Source organism: Pelophylax lessonae, assembly GCF_965119305.1.
Source record: "Pelophylax lessonae genome assembly, chromosome: 4".
NCBI lineage: Eukaryota > Metazoa > Chordata > Amphibia > Anura > Ranidae > Pelophylax > Pelophylax lessonae.
The window spans coordinates 2,989,084-3,002,897 of NC_138771.1; the positions used below are offsets into that span (position 1 = coordinate 2,989,084).

Here is a 13,814-nt window from a genome sequence, read left to right on the forward strand (position 1 = left end):
TATAGTATAGGGTAGTGTAGTATAGTATAGTATAGGGTAGTGTAGTATAGTATAGTATAGTATAGTATAGGGTAGTGTAGTATAGTATAGTATAGTATAGTATAGTATAGTATAGTATAGTATAGGGTAGTATAGTATAGTATAGTATAGTATAGTGTAGGGTAGTGTAGTATAGTATAGTATAGCGTAGTGTAGTATAGTATAGTATAGCGTAGTGTAGCGTAGTATAAAATAGTATGGTAAAGTATAGTATAGTATTGTATAGGGTAGTATAGTATAGTATAGTGTAGTGTAGTGTAGTGTAGGGTAGTGTAGTGTAGTATAGTATAGGGTAGTATAGTGTAGTATAGTCTAGTCCAGTATTGTGTAGGGTAGTATAGCATAGTATCGTATAGTGTAGTGTAGCGTAGCGTAGTATAGTATGGTAAAGTATAGTATTGTATAGTATAATATAGTGTAGTATAGTATAGCATGGTATAATATAGTATTGTATAGGGTAGTATAGTATAGTATAGGGAAGTATAGTGTAGTGTAGAACAGTATAGTATAGCATGATATCGTATAGGGTAGTATAGAATAGTATAGTATTGTGTAGTATAGTATAATATAGTATAGTATTGTGTAGCGTAGTATATTATGGTAAAGTATAGTATTGTATAATATAGTATAGTATAGTACAGTATTGTGTAGGGTAGTATAGCGTAGTATAGTATCGTGTAGCACAGTGTAGTATAGTATAGTATTGTATAGGGTAGTATAGTTGTAGTATAGTATAGTAGAGTATTGTGTAGTATAGTATAATATAGTATAGTATAATATAGTATAGTATTGTGTAGTGTAGAATAGCGTAATATATTATGGTAAAGTATAGTATAGTATTGTATAGGGTAGTATAGCTGTAGTATAGTGTAGTGTAGTATAGTATCGTGTAGCGTAGTATATTATGGTAAAGTATAGTACAGTATAGTATAGTATAGGAAAAGTATAGTGTAGTGTAGAACAGTATAGTACAGTATTGTGTAGGGTTGTATAGCGTAGTATAGTATCGTGTAGCACAGTGTAGTATCGTACAGTATTGTGTAGGGTAGTATAGTTGTAGTATAGTATAATATAGTATAGTATCGTGTAGCGTAGCATATTATGGTAAAGTATAGTATTGTGTAGCGTAGTGTATTATGGTAAAGTATTGTATAGTATTGTGTAGGGTAGTATAGCGTAGTATAGTATCGTGTAGCACAGTGTAGTATAGTATAGTATCGTGTAGAGTAGTATATTATGGTAAAGTATTGTATATTATTGTGTAGCGTAGTACATTATGGTAAAGTATGGCATCTATTAGATCTGCACATCTCCTGGCTTCTCAGGGTTAATAGAGACGAGCCGAGCAGTTTCGTGTTTTTTACTCTCGGAGATTTTCGTGGTGATTTTGTAATTTTACTCCAGAATCAAATCACTTGTCATGAAGAAATATCCTGTAGAGTGTAGAGAGATCTCGGCTTAATCACAACTTGAAGAGTCAGCGATGGAAATGGCAATCATTGCAGCAAGTTGAAAATTGGTTGATTGGCATGGCGGCTCCTCCGCTTCTATTTTGTTTGGAGGATTTTGACTTTGGTTGATTGGCATCTGTCTGTGGGAAGATTCGGCCTCCATTGTACCGTCAGCAATTTCATTCTCAACCCAACATGACATTTTTTTTTTATCTTTGTTTTTAGTGGAGATGTTTTTCATCTTTACACGTTAGTAGATGGTTGGAGGAGATCACATGGCTGTTTTTTTTTGTTTTTTTTTTGTATTTGTATTAAAATCCGGTGAGCGAGGCTTTTTAGGCTTTTCAGACAACATTGTATCGGATGATAATATCTGATCACATGACCGCTGATCACATGACTGCTGATCACATGACCGCTGATCACATGACTGCTGATCACATGACCACTGATCACATGACCACTGATCGCTCAGTTCTTGATCTTTACTGAACAGATTCACCGCTTTCTTCATTGCCCCTCCAGTTGTCACTTGAGGGCCGGGTTGTGTGTGTGGGGAGGGGGGGGGGGGGGGCAGGAGTGGCTGTCTCAGCGGCACACTGAAAAGCTGAGCCTCCTGCCGGTCAGACATCTGGGCAGATCCCGACATTATTAGTGGGATCGCTGCAGAGCCTGGATCTATGTGAATCTTAGTCACAAGAGTGATTTTTTAGAATCATACAGTGGGGGAAAATAATGATTTGATCCCCTGCAGATTGTGTAAGTTTGCACACTTACAAAGAAATGAAGGGTGAATATATTTTATCATAGGTGTATTTTATATGATAGGGATAGAATATCAACCAAAAATATATATGCAAATGTTATGAATGGAGTTGCAGTTCAGTGAGTAAAATAAGTATTTGATCCCCAACCAACCAACAATAATTCTCCCTCCCACAGACTGGCTACAGTAGGGGCTCATGTGGTACACAGATTAGTCCTGTCAATGTAAGAAGACAACTCGTTATGTGTATAGAAGACACCCGCCCACAGAATCTCTTTCCTCCAATCACACCTTACCCTCATGGGAAGACCAAAGAGCTGTCAGAGGAGGTCAGGGAGGAGATTGGAGACCTGGACAAGGCTGGAATGGTCTACAAGACCATCAGCAAGAAGCTTAATGAGAAGGAGACAACTGTTGGAGCGATTGTTCGCAAATGGAAGAAATACAAAATAACATCAATGGTCCTCAGTCTGGAGCTCCATGTAAGGTTTCTCCTCATGGGGTGAGGATGGTCATGAGAAAAGTGAGAGATCAGCCCAGAACTACAGTGGAGGAGCATGTGAATGATCTCAAGTAGGGATGATCGAACGGTTCGGGTCGAACATTGGTTCAACCCGAACATTGGGTGTTCGAGGTTCGGCCGAATTTAGAACTTTTTGCTGAAAAAGTTCGTAATTCGGCAACCAGAACCGACCAAAATGCAATGGTTCAGGAAATGGGCTTTAAAAGCCTGTGATTGGACCAGAACCATTAGCAAAAGCCAATTGAGGGGGCAGGAGAATGCTAGGAATGTGATTGGAGTGACTAGGGGGTCCCTAGGCCAATCATTAGTGAATACGCCCCCCAGTATATAAGATAGCCCCCGCCAAAATCCTAGCATTGTAATACAGGGACATGGAAGAGAGTGGAAGCAGTTCTGTTAATTTTACTTTAAAAGTGTCATTTAGCTATTTATTAGTGTGAGGAAAGGGATATCTAGTGTAGTTAGAGTGCTCCTTTACACTTTAGTTAGATGCAAAAATTTAGTTTCTGTAGGGAAAGTGTTAAGTGTCAGGGGACCGTAGTGTAGTGTAGGGTTAAACAGATATATCAGCCAAGCGCTCACTCCAAAGGGGAAGACTGGCGTGCTGCTCTCCTCAGGCAGGGAACTCCAAACGGATGCATAAAAGAAAGAAAAAGGAGGCGCAAACACCTAGTGCATTACCCGTGGTACTGTGTAAAATGTTTTAATAAAATGCTGAATGCATTTAAATCGTTTTGCAAATTCCCATCACACGTGTGTTGGAACATGTCCTGGAAATTGCGACCGCTAAAGCGTTTCGGGAGTCAAGCTCCCTTCTTCAGAGCTCAAGAAGGGAGCTTGACTCCCGAAACGCGTTAGCGGTCGCTATTTCCAGGACATGTTCCAACACACGTGTGACGGGAATTTGCAACACGATTTAAATTCTTCATGTTTGTGAGTATGCATTCAGCATTTTATTAAAACATTTTACACAGTACCATGGGTAATGCGTAGTGTAGGGTTAACTGACACTGACTGCTATGGCAGGGTGACCGAACCCTTCCATTTCAGGGTGACCGCTATAGAGAAAAGATCGTTTCTCTTAAGTCACATTCGCTACACTAATATGGCTTCTCGCCGGTCAGCTTGCTTTTTGGCTTCAGGCGTCTATAGGGATTTTTTGAGGACATGTTTGGAGTCAGGCATGACATCTGAACATGTGTATAGGGGGTATATACACACACCCATGTCTGTATATATACACCTGCACATATATAGGTGTGAAATGAGCAGAAAACATATGCTTGCGCTAATGAAATAATTAACACCAATATAGTTACGCTCCTATCACACCTATATATGTGTATGTGTGTATATATACCCCTATACAGAAGTTCAGATGTTTTGCCTGCCTCCAAAGAACCCAAAAAAATGCCCAAAAAGATGCTAGCGCCAAAAAAAAAACGCCCAGGTGTGTTGTTGCAGGCATTTTTTGGGGGTTTTTGGAGGCAGGCAAAACATCTCAACTTGTGTATACGGGTATATATACACACATACTTATATGTATATATACACCTAGACATATATAGGTGTGATAGTAGCAGAAATATATGCTTGCGCTAATGAAATAATTAACACTAATATGGCTCCGCTCCTATAACACCTATATATGTGTAAGTGTAAAATACATATAAGTATGTGTGTATATATACCACTATACACAAGTTCAGATGTTTTGCCTGCCTCCAAAAACCCCCAAAAAACGCCTGCAACAACACACCTGGACGTTTTTTTTTTTGGCGCTAGCGTTTTTTTGGGCATTTTTTTGGGTTCTTTGGAGGCAGGCAAAACATCTGAACTTGTGTATAGTGGTATATATACACACATACTTATATGTATTTTACACTTACACATATATAGGTGTTATAGGAGCGGAGCCATATTAGTGTTAATTATTTCATTAGCGCAAGCATATATTTCTGCTACTATCACACCTATATATGTCTAGGTGTATATATACATATAAGTATGTGTGTATATATACCCGTATACACAAGTTCAGATGTTTTGCCTGCCTCAAAAGACCCCAAAAAATGCCCAAAAAAATGCTTGCTACTAAACCGGCAAGGTGTGAAAAGAGAGAAGCCACTATCCTGTTCTATAAGTGACCTAATACAAACAATCTTTTTTTTCTTGTTCTGGACATGCTACAGAGCTGAAACTTCACAGGTACACTTTTTAGACCCCCCAGATACTAAATCCAAACAATGTTTTTTTTTTTTTTTAATTTTTCAATAATTGGCTCTCTATCACAAATGACAATTTTTAAGAACTTTTTTTTGTGTGATTAATAGTCTCTGGGGCATGACCAAAAACCCTAGGCACTTTTTAGGGGCATTTTTTGTGTTTTAGGGCTTCAAAATGGTGTTTTTTGATTACCGAAGTTCGGGTCCCATTGATTTCAATGGGGTTCTGAAATCCGGGCCGAACTTTCGGGAAGTTTGGATGTTCTGGCCGAACCGAACTTTTGAAAAGTTCGATCATCCCTAATCTCAAGGCAGTTGGGACCACAGTCACCAAATAAACCATTGGTAACACAATACACTGCCATGGATTGAAATCCTGCAGTGCCTGCAAGGTCCCCCCCCCCCCCCCTTCAAGAAGGCACATGAACAGGCCCATCTATAGTTTGCCAATGAACATTTAAATGATTCAGAGAAGGATTTGGAGAAAGTGCTGTGGTCAGATGAGACCAAAATTGAGCTCTTTGGCATTAACTCGACTCACCGTGTTTGGAGGGAAAAAAATTCTGATTTTGACCCTAAGAACAAAATCCCTATAGTCACCACCCCTACAGTCACCATCCCTACAGTCACCATCCCTACAGTCAAGCATGGAGGTGGAAACATGATGCTTTGGGGATGTTTCTCTGCTAAAGGTACAGACCGACTTTGCCGCAGTGAGGGGCCAATGGACAGGGCCATGTATTGTAAAATCTTGGATGAGAACCTTCTTCCCTCAGCCAGAACACTGAAGTTGGGTCATGGATGGGTCTCCCAGCATGACAATGACCCAAAACATATCACCAAGGCAACATAGGAGTGGCTCAAGAAGAAGCACATTAAGGTCATGGAGTAGCTTAGCCAGTCTCCAGACCTTAAATATATACAGTAGAACATTTATGGAGGGAGCTGAAACTTCGAGTTGCTGTGACAGCCAAGAAACCTTAAGGATTTAGAGAAGATCTGTAAAGAAGAGTGGACCAAAATCCCTCCTGAGATGTGTGCAAACCTGGGGGCCAACTACAAGAAACATCTGATCTCTGTGCTTCCAACAAGGGTTTCTCCACCAACTACTCCCACATCTCCCGTCCCTTTGGTTTGGTGCACTCCGTATGCTCCATAAATGCGGTGATTGTGGACCAGTAAAACCACTTATTATTAAATTCATATGGAAGCTTCCATTGGCATCCAACTTAATTGTCAGACAGGTGCGAATGGCGTCTGACCTCGTCCTAATTCATAACGTGATTTCTTCGCAGTAAAGGTTCATTTAAAGATTTATTGCTTCGTGTGATGTTATTTATTGGAGCTTGAAGGCATGCGTTAATATGATGGATGAAATGTAGATGAACAGCGCTACCAATTAACATCTTCCCCAAACGCTCAATAAAGTCCGCCAGTTCTAGACAGTGTTGTATGTTGTGCCGCTGCTCTCCGCAGTCCCTGACATTGGCTCTTTGTATCCGATACAACAATTTCTATTTTTGAATTCCGGCTCTTTTTCTGCTCTTTGTATCCTATTGGGGAATTTTTGCTTTTGAATCCCGGACATCGGCTCTTTTTCTGTTCTTTGTATCCAACTGGAGAATTTCTCTTTTTGAATTTTAGGAATCAGTACTTTCTCTCCCATCAGAGAATTTCTATTTTTTAATCCTATTGGCTTTATTTTTGCTCTTTGTATCCTGTCGAAGAATTTCTATTTTTCGATCCCAGTCATCGCCTCTTTTTCTGCTCTTTGTATCCTGTTGGATAATTTTTCAATCCTGGGCATTGGCTCTTTTTTCTGTACTTTGTATCCTATTTGAGAATTTCTATTTTTTTAATCTCATCGACTTTTTTTCTTCTCTTTGTATCCTATTGGAGAATTTCTCTTTTTGAATCCTGGGCATCAGTACTTTCTCCCTTATCAGACAATTTACATTTTCTTTTTAATCCCATCAGCTTTTTTTTTTCTGCTCTTTGGATCCTATTTGAGAATTTTTGTTTTTGAATCCTGGGCATCGGCTCTGTTTCTTGCTCTTTGTATCTTATCTGAGAATTTTTGAATCCCGGGCATCGGCTCTTTTTCTTGTTTCTTGTATCTTATCTTAGAATTATTGAATCCTGGGCTTCCGCTCTTTTTTCTTGCTCTTTGTATCTTATCTGAGAATTTTTGAATCCTGGGGATCGGCTCTTTTTCTTGTTTCTTATCTGAGAATTTTTGAATCCCGGGCATCGGCTCTTTTTCTTGTTTCTTATATCTTATCTTAGAATTATTGAATCCTGGGCATCCGCTCTTTTTTCTTGCTCTTTGCATCTTATCTGAGAATTTTTGAATCCTGGGGATCGGCTCTTTTTCTTGTTTCTTATCTGAGAATTTTTAAATCCTGGGCATCGGCTCTTTTTCTTGTATCTTATTCCAGAATTTTTGAATCCCGGGCATTAGCTCTTTTTCTTGTATCTTATAGAAAAAGGGGTTTGTGCACCTGCACCTATGGGTCACCTCAAAAATAAAAAAATATTAAATATGTGCACCACAAATTTTTATATGAATTAATAAATGATAAACAAGTGTAAATATGAAAAATATGTAAATAAGCTGTGCAGCCGCAAAAAACTCCTCCTGCCACAGAGATAAGAAGTAAAAGAGGGGTAATAATATAACCCACGCTTTCTACGCTTGCAACTAAAATTTGTAAATGTGAAATGGTGAATAAATTTCAAAAATATATAACAATACCATGAAAATATATAAAGCCGCACGAGGGACCTCCGCTGTGCTGGGGGGTGTGTGTCAGAAAAACTCACCAGAAACAATCTCTTTCCATTTCAAGCACTACTCTACCTGGATTTGTTTTTTTTGGGGGGGTTCCCACCTTGGATTTACATCCCTGCATTGTGTATTATTACACCCAGAATAGACGCGCACAGGATTGATCTTTATGGACACTAATAATTGTTACCTTTCATAAGGACTATTTATATCATTATTCCTTTCAGAGCCTATTTGTTATATACTGTATTAGTGTCTATGGTGCGTGCGGCTTTATATATTTTCATGGTATTGTTATATATTTTAGAAATGTATTCACCATTTCACATTTACATATTTTAGTTGCAAGCGTAGAAAGCGTGGGGTATATTATTACCCCTCTTTTACTTCTTCTTCTTGTATCTTATCTGGGAATTTTTGAATCCCGGGCATCAGCTTTTTTTCCTGCTCTTTGTATCTTATTTGAGAATTTTTGAATCCTGGGCATCAGCTTTTGTATCTGATCCCGGGCATCAGCTTTTTTTCTTGTTTCTTGTATTTTATCCGAGAATTTTTGAATCCCGGGCATTTGCTCTTTTATAAGCTATTTGTATCCTATCAGAGAATCTCTATTTTTCTTGTTCAATTGTTTTTTTGACCATTTTGAATAATACAGGGGGAAAAAAATCAGGGATAACCCCCAGTGACAAAGTGTTATAGAACAGAATAGAAGGAATGTTAACAAGCGCCACATCTAGGCTAGGCAAAAAAAAAAACAGATCTGTTTGACAACATAGCGGATGAGTTTTGTAGACAAATGGAAACATCAACAGAAAGAAAGAAAGCTAAAATGTTGCTTATGGTAGAATAATAGTTACCGTAGGGAAAACAGAGCATAGCGGAAAAAAATAATGCTCATGGAGCTCTAAATGATAAGTAATCAGTGTTGTCGGATTGTAATACAGTATCACAAATAGAGATAAAAAGAAAAAGAAGGGGAGAGAAGCAAAGAACAAGAGGAGGATAAAGAGGGAAACAAGAAGAGGTATGAGAGGATGGAGTACAAGCTGGCTAGGAGGTAAGGGTGGGGAAATAGGAGTTGGGGGGGGGGGTAGACCTCCCCTCTATGGGCCTCAAGGGAGTGACAGGTGATCCAGAATTTGGGGCTTCTGGGCTCGGTTGGGTATACAGAATTCAGGGTGACCATATTGTAACGGAACCGCCGACCCACACTGTACTTGTGGTCTTCCGTCAGTATACGGCTTCCTTGCAGTCATGAATATATATCCCAGATTTTCCCAGCCGCCCTCATACAAAGCTAGCCAACAACTTAGCTCGTACAAATTTTGGAACCTTCTCAATACACAAACAATAGGGAAAGCCTGTCTCTGACATTGAAGGACATGGAACAGAAGCCAATGTGATTAGCTCTTTCAATGAACACGTTCAGAATCAAACAGCTGACAAATATTACTGTCCCACTTGAAGCAATTCAAACCATTAATGGCTCGTTTCCACTGAGCGGTACGGTTCGGTACGGTACGCAATTTTTGCAGTTTCCATTGTGAATGGTACCCTAATTCCGAACCGTACCGTACCGCTTTTTTGGGACCCTTTCGTGGGGTACCAAGCACATTAGTACCGTACCAACAGGGTGGAGCTACACTCTGCAGAACTTTGATTGGTTGACAGAGAATCGTCGATCACAGCTTTCCTGCTAAACCACGCCTATCATGAAAGGGTATTATTGGCAGTGGAAATGCAAGGTGTACCGTTCTGAACCGAACCGTACCGTACCACTCGGTGGAAACGAGGCATAAGTATCTGTCTTTCACTCCCAGTGACGGTGGGTACCGTCACACATATTTTCCAGAACCTTTTATAGGTGACCAAAGAAATGGCTGATAGCTTCTCAATAATCATGGTCACGTTCAACCGCAATTGTACTTCTGAAAAATGTAGTACTGGGGACCTACAAGAATGAGCTATCATCTGCTTTGTGCCAGCAAACATGAAAGAGATACATTTTGCGGCTGGGCATGAAACCCCCTCCAGGGGTTTGTTTCACTAGCTCTCCGTTCGGGTCTTTACGTAGGTTACAACCCAAAACAGTAGAGATTAAGATATAAGTGCGGATTTATAGCCTATATACTTTCAGGCAAGCCCACCAAATATGTACCATACTGCCTTTCTGACCGAAGCCCTGGAGAATTTCAATTTTTGAATCCTGGGCATCGGCTCATTTTCTGCTGTTTGTATCCTATCAGAGATTTTCTATTTTTCGTGATATACTTTTTAGGTCATTGTTGAACCTAAACTATATAAAAAGAAATCACTTCTAGTCTATCTAAAGGGCTTGTCTTAAGATCCAACCAAAGCCATTTGAGGCTCCCATTCCAATCACCGCGTATCACTGACCTGAAACAAAGAACACTTTTCTCATTTCAGACTTTTCTGTTTGTTTCCATTAACATGTGGCCATCACTCTCCTTACCTTGGTTCCCCTTGATTGACTGACAGATAGATTTCCCAGGAGTTGTCTTCTGCAATCGCCTCATGCGGGATCAACAGGCTCACCCCTGGAAAATAACAAGATAGAGCTTACAGATCAGAATCAGACATAGAAAGAACGCCTGACAAGTGCAGACGTCAGTAAAGCACATTTCCCTACACAGCACATAGTGGGAATCGGCTCGGAGAACGGCCCCCTCTCTACTGAGGAACTTATTACTCCAGAATGTTCCACCAGTGAGACGATAGAACAGGACTTGTAGTTCTCCGATTTGTAGGTTTATTTTGTGTCTCTGTGCTCTAAAGTTAACCTTATCATTGATTTGTCATTGAAAGATATATACCAGTTAGGTAATAAGATGGATGTTATTAAGTAACCGGGAATACAAAAAACACAAATAGCAAATGGGATTTTTTAGGTACTATCCCCAAAGGAGCAGACAACAAAATTAAGTACTGCTAAAAGCATACACCAGTCAGTTATAACATTATTACCATCTACCTAATATTAAGTAGGTCCCCCTTTTGCCACCAAAAGTGTCCTGACCCATCGAGACATGGACTCCACTAGACCTCTGAAGGTATGCGGTGGTATCTGGCACCAAGCCATCACCCGCAGATCCTTTAAGTCCTGTGGGTTGTAAGGTGGGGCCTGCATGGATTGGACTTGTTTTTCCAGCACATCCCTCCCTTCCCTCCTCCATCAATGAGCCTTCCCTCTCCCCACGTCCATCAATGAGCCTTCCCTCCCCACCTCCATCAATGTGCCTCCACCCCACCTCCATCAATGAGCCTTCCCCCCCACCTCCATCAATGTGCCTCTCCCCCACCTTCATCAATGAGCCTCCCCTCCTATCCTCAATCAATGACCCTTGCCTCCCCTCCTCCATCAATGAGCCCTCCTTTCCCACCTCCATCAATGAGCCTTCCCTCCCCACCTCCATCAATGAACCTTCTCTCCTCCCCAGTTCCATTGATGAGCCTCCACTCCCCACCTCCATCAATGAGCATTCCCTCCCCACCTCCATCAATGTGCCTCCCCCCCACCTCCATCAATGAGCCTTCCCCCCACCTCCATCAATGTGCCTCCCCCCCACCTCCATCAATGAGCCTTCCCTCCCCACCTCCATCAATGAACCTTCTCTCCTCCCCAGTTCCATTGATGAGCCTCCACTCCCCACCTCCATCAATGAGCCTTCCCTCCCCACCTCCATCAATGTGCCTCCCCCCCACCTCCATCAATGAGCCTTCCCCCCACCTCCATCAATGTGCCTCTCCCCCACCTTCATTAATGAGCCTCCCCTCCTATCCTCAATCAATGATCCTTGCCTCCCCTCCTCCATCAATGAGCCCTCCTTTCCCACCTCCATCAATGAGCCTTCCCTCCCCACCTCCATCAATGAACCTTCTCTCCTCCCCACTTCCATTGATGAGCCTTCTCTCCCCACCTCCATCAATGATCATTCCCTTCCCACCTCCATCAATGAGCCTTCCCTCCCCACCTCCATCAATGAGCCTTCCCTCCCCACCTCCATCAATGAGCCTTCCCTCCCCACCTCCATCAATGAACCTTCTCTCCTCCCCACTTCCATTGATGAGCCTCCACTCCCCACCTCCATCAATGAGCATTCCCTCCCCACCTCCATCAATGAGCATTCCCTCCCCACCTCCATCAATGAGCCTTCCCTCCCCACCTCCATCAATGAGCCTTGGCCTCCTATGACCCTGTCGCCGGTTGGCCGGCTCTCCTTCCTTGGACCACTTTTGGTCGGTCCTGACCACTGCAGACCGGGAACATCCCACAAGAGCTGCAGTGTTGGAGTTTCTCTGAGCCAGTCGTCTACATATTACAATTTGGTCCTTGTCAAAGTCTGGTGGTGTAATGGTGTGGGGGAGGAGGGGGGTAATGGTTCAGGCTGGTGGTAGTGGTGTAATGGTGTGGGGGAGGAGGTGAGGGAGGTGGTGGTGGTGTAATGGTGTGGGGGTCTTGGCATACTTTGGGCCCCTTAGTACCAATTGAACATAGTTTAAACCCCATGGCCTACCTGAGTATTATTGCTGACCATGTCCCTCCCTTTATGACTACAGTGTCCCCATCTTCTGATGCACAAAACAAGATCCATAAAGACAGGAATGAGCGAGTTTGGAGTGGAGGAACTTGACTGACCTGCACAGAGTCCTGACCTCAACCTGATAGAACACCTTTGGGATGAATTAGAGTGGATATTGCGAGCCAGGCCTTCTCGTCCAACATCATTGCCTGACCTCACATATGTGCTTCTGGAAGAATGGTCAAACATTCCCATAGACACTCCTAAACCTTGTGGACAGCCTTCCCAGAAGAGTTGAAGCTGTTATAGCTGCAAAGGGTGGAGCCAACTCAATATTGAACCCTACGGACTAAGACTTGGATACCATTAACCACTTGCCTACCGGGCACTTTCACCCCCTTCCTGCCCAGGCCAATTTTCAGCTTTCAGCACTGTCGCACTTTGAATGACAATTGCGCAGTCATGCAACACTGTACACAAATGAGATTTTTATCATTTATTTCAAACAAATAGAGCTTTCTTTTTGTGGTATTTATTCACTACTGGGGGGTTTTATTTTTTGCTGAAGACCGAAAATTTTGAAAGAAAATACAAAAAACAACAAAAAAAAACAAAACAGCTTTTATAGTTTGTTATAAAATTTTGGAAACCGGTTATTTTTCTCCTTTATTGATGTGCGCTGATGAGCTGGCACTAATAGGCTGCACTGATGGGCACTGATAGGTGATACAGATGGGCACTGATAAGGCAGCACTGGTGGGCACTGATAGGTGGCACTGATGGGTGGCACCGATGGGCACTGGTATGTGGCACTGAAGGGCACTAATTTTTGGCACTGATAGGTGGCACTGATGGGCACTAATAGGTGGCACTGATGTGCAATGACAGGCACTGGTAGGTGACACTGATTCAGCACTAATGATGGGGCATTAATAGGTGTCACTGGCAGGTGGCACCGACCTGCACTGGTAGGTGGAGCTGGTGGGGACTGGTGGGCACTGGTAGGTGGCACTGGGGCACAGATGATCTTTTCCTCTTCCGGACCGATGTCCCACTAACAGCAGCCGGCGATCGCCTTTTTTTTCTCCCCACGCTGATCTCCGGCTGCTGTTTACATCATGTGAGTAGTTTTCATTGGCTGACAGCTGATCATGTGGTAAGGAGCTGGGATCACGCTGATCACAGAGCGAGCCGTGCGCCGCGCGCCCCGCAGAGAGTGCACAGGCAGCTCATGCACAGGAGGATGTACATGGAGGCCCTCCCGGCAATTAAGGTCCACCCTGAAGACGTCTTTTGGCTATAGTGCGGTGGGGAAGTGGGTAAAGTTAGTGTAATAGCAGGCGTCCCAATACTTTTGGTAATATAGTGTGAATATATTAGTATTATTTTTGTTTGTTATATTTGTTTCCATTAAAGTGGAGTTCCCAGTTATTAAGCCTGGACCCCAGTGATGATCACATGGCCTGTGGTCCCAGTCCTCC

At 42.2% G+C, this 13,814-nt stretch overlaps 1 protein-coding gene across 1 annotated transcript in view; it reads right to left on the minus strand.

Moving 5' to 3' along the window:
* UNC5D (unc-5 netrin receptor D) overlaps positions 1 to 13,814 on the minus strand; it is a 991,829-nt gene that overhangs the window by 167,441 nt on the left and 810,574 nt on the right. Inside the window, exon 11 of the mRNA XM_082253174.1 lies at positions 10,266 to 10,350. Coding sequence (XP_082109300.1) covers positions 10,266 to 10,350 — 85 coding nt within the window. The remainder of the gene's footprint in view (positions 1 to 10,265; positions 10,351 to 13,814) is intronic.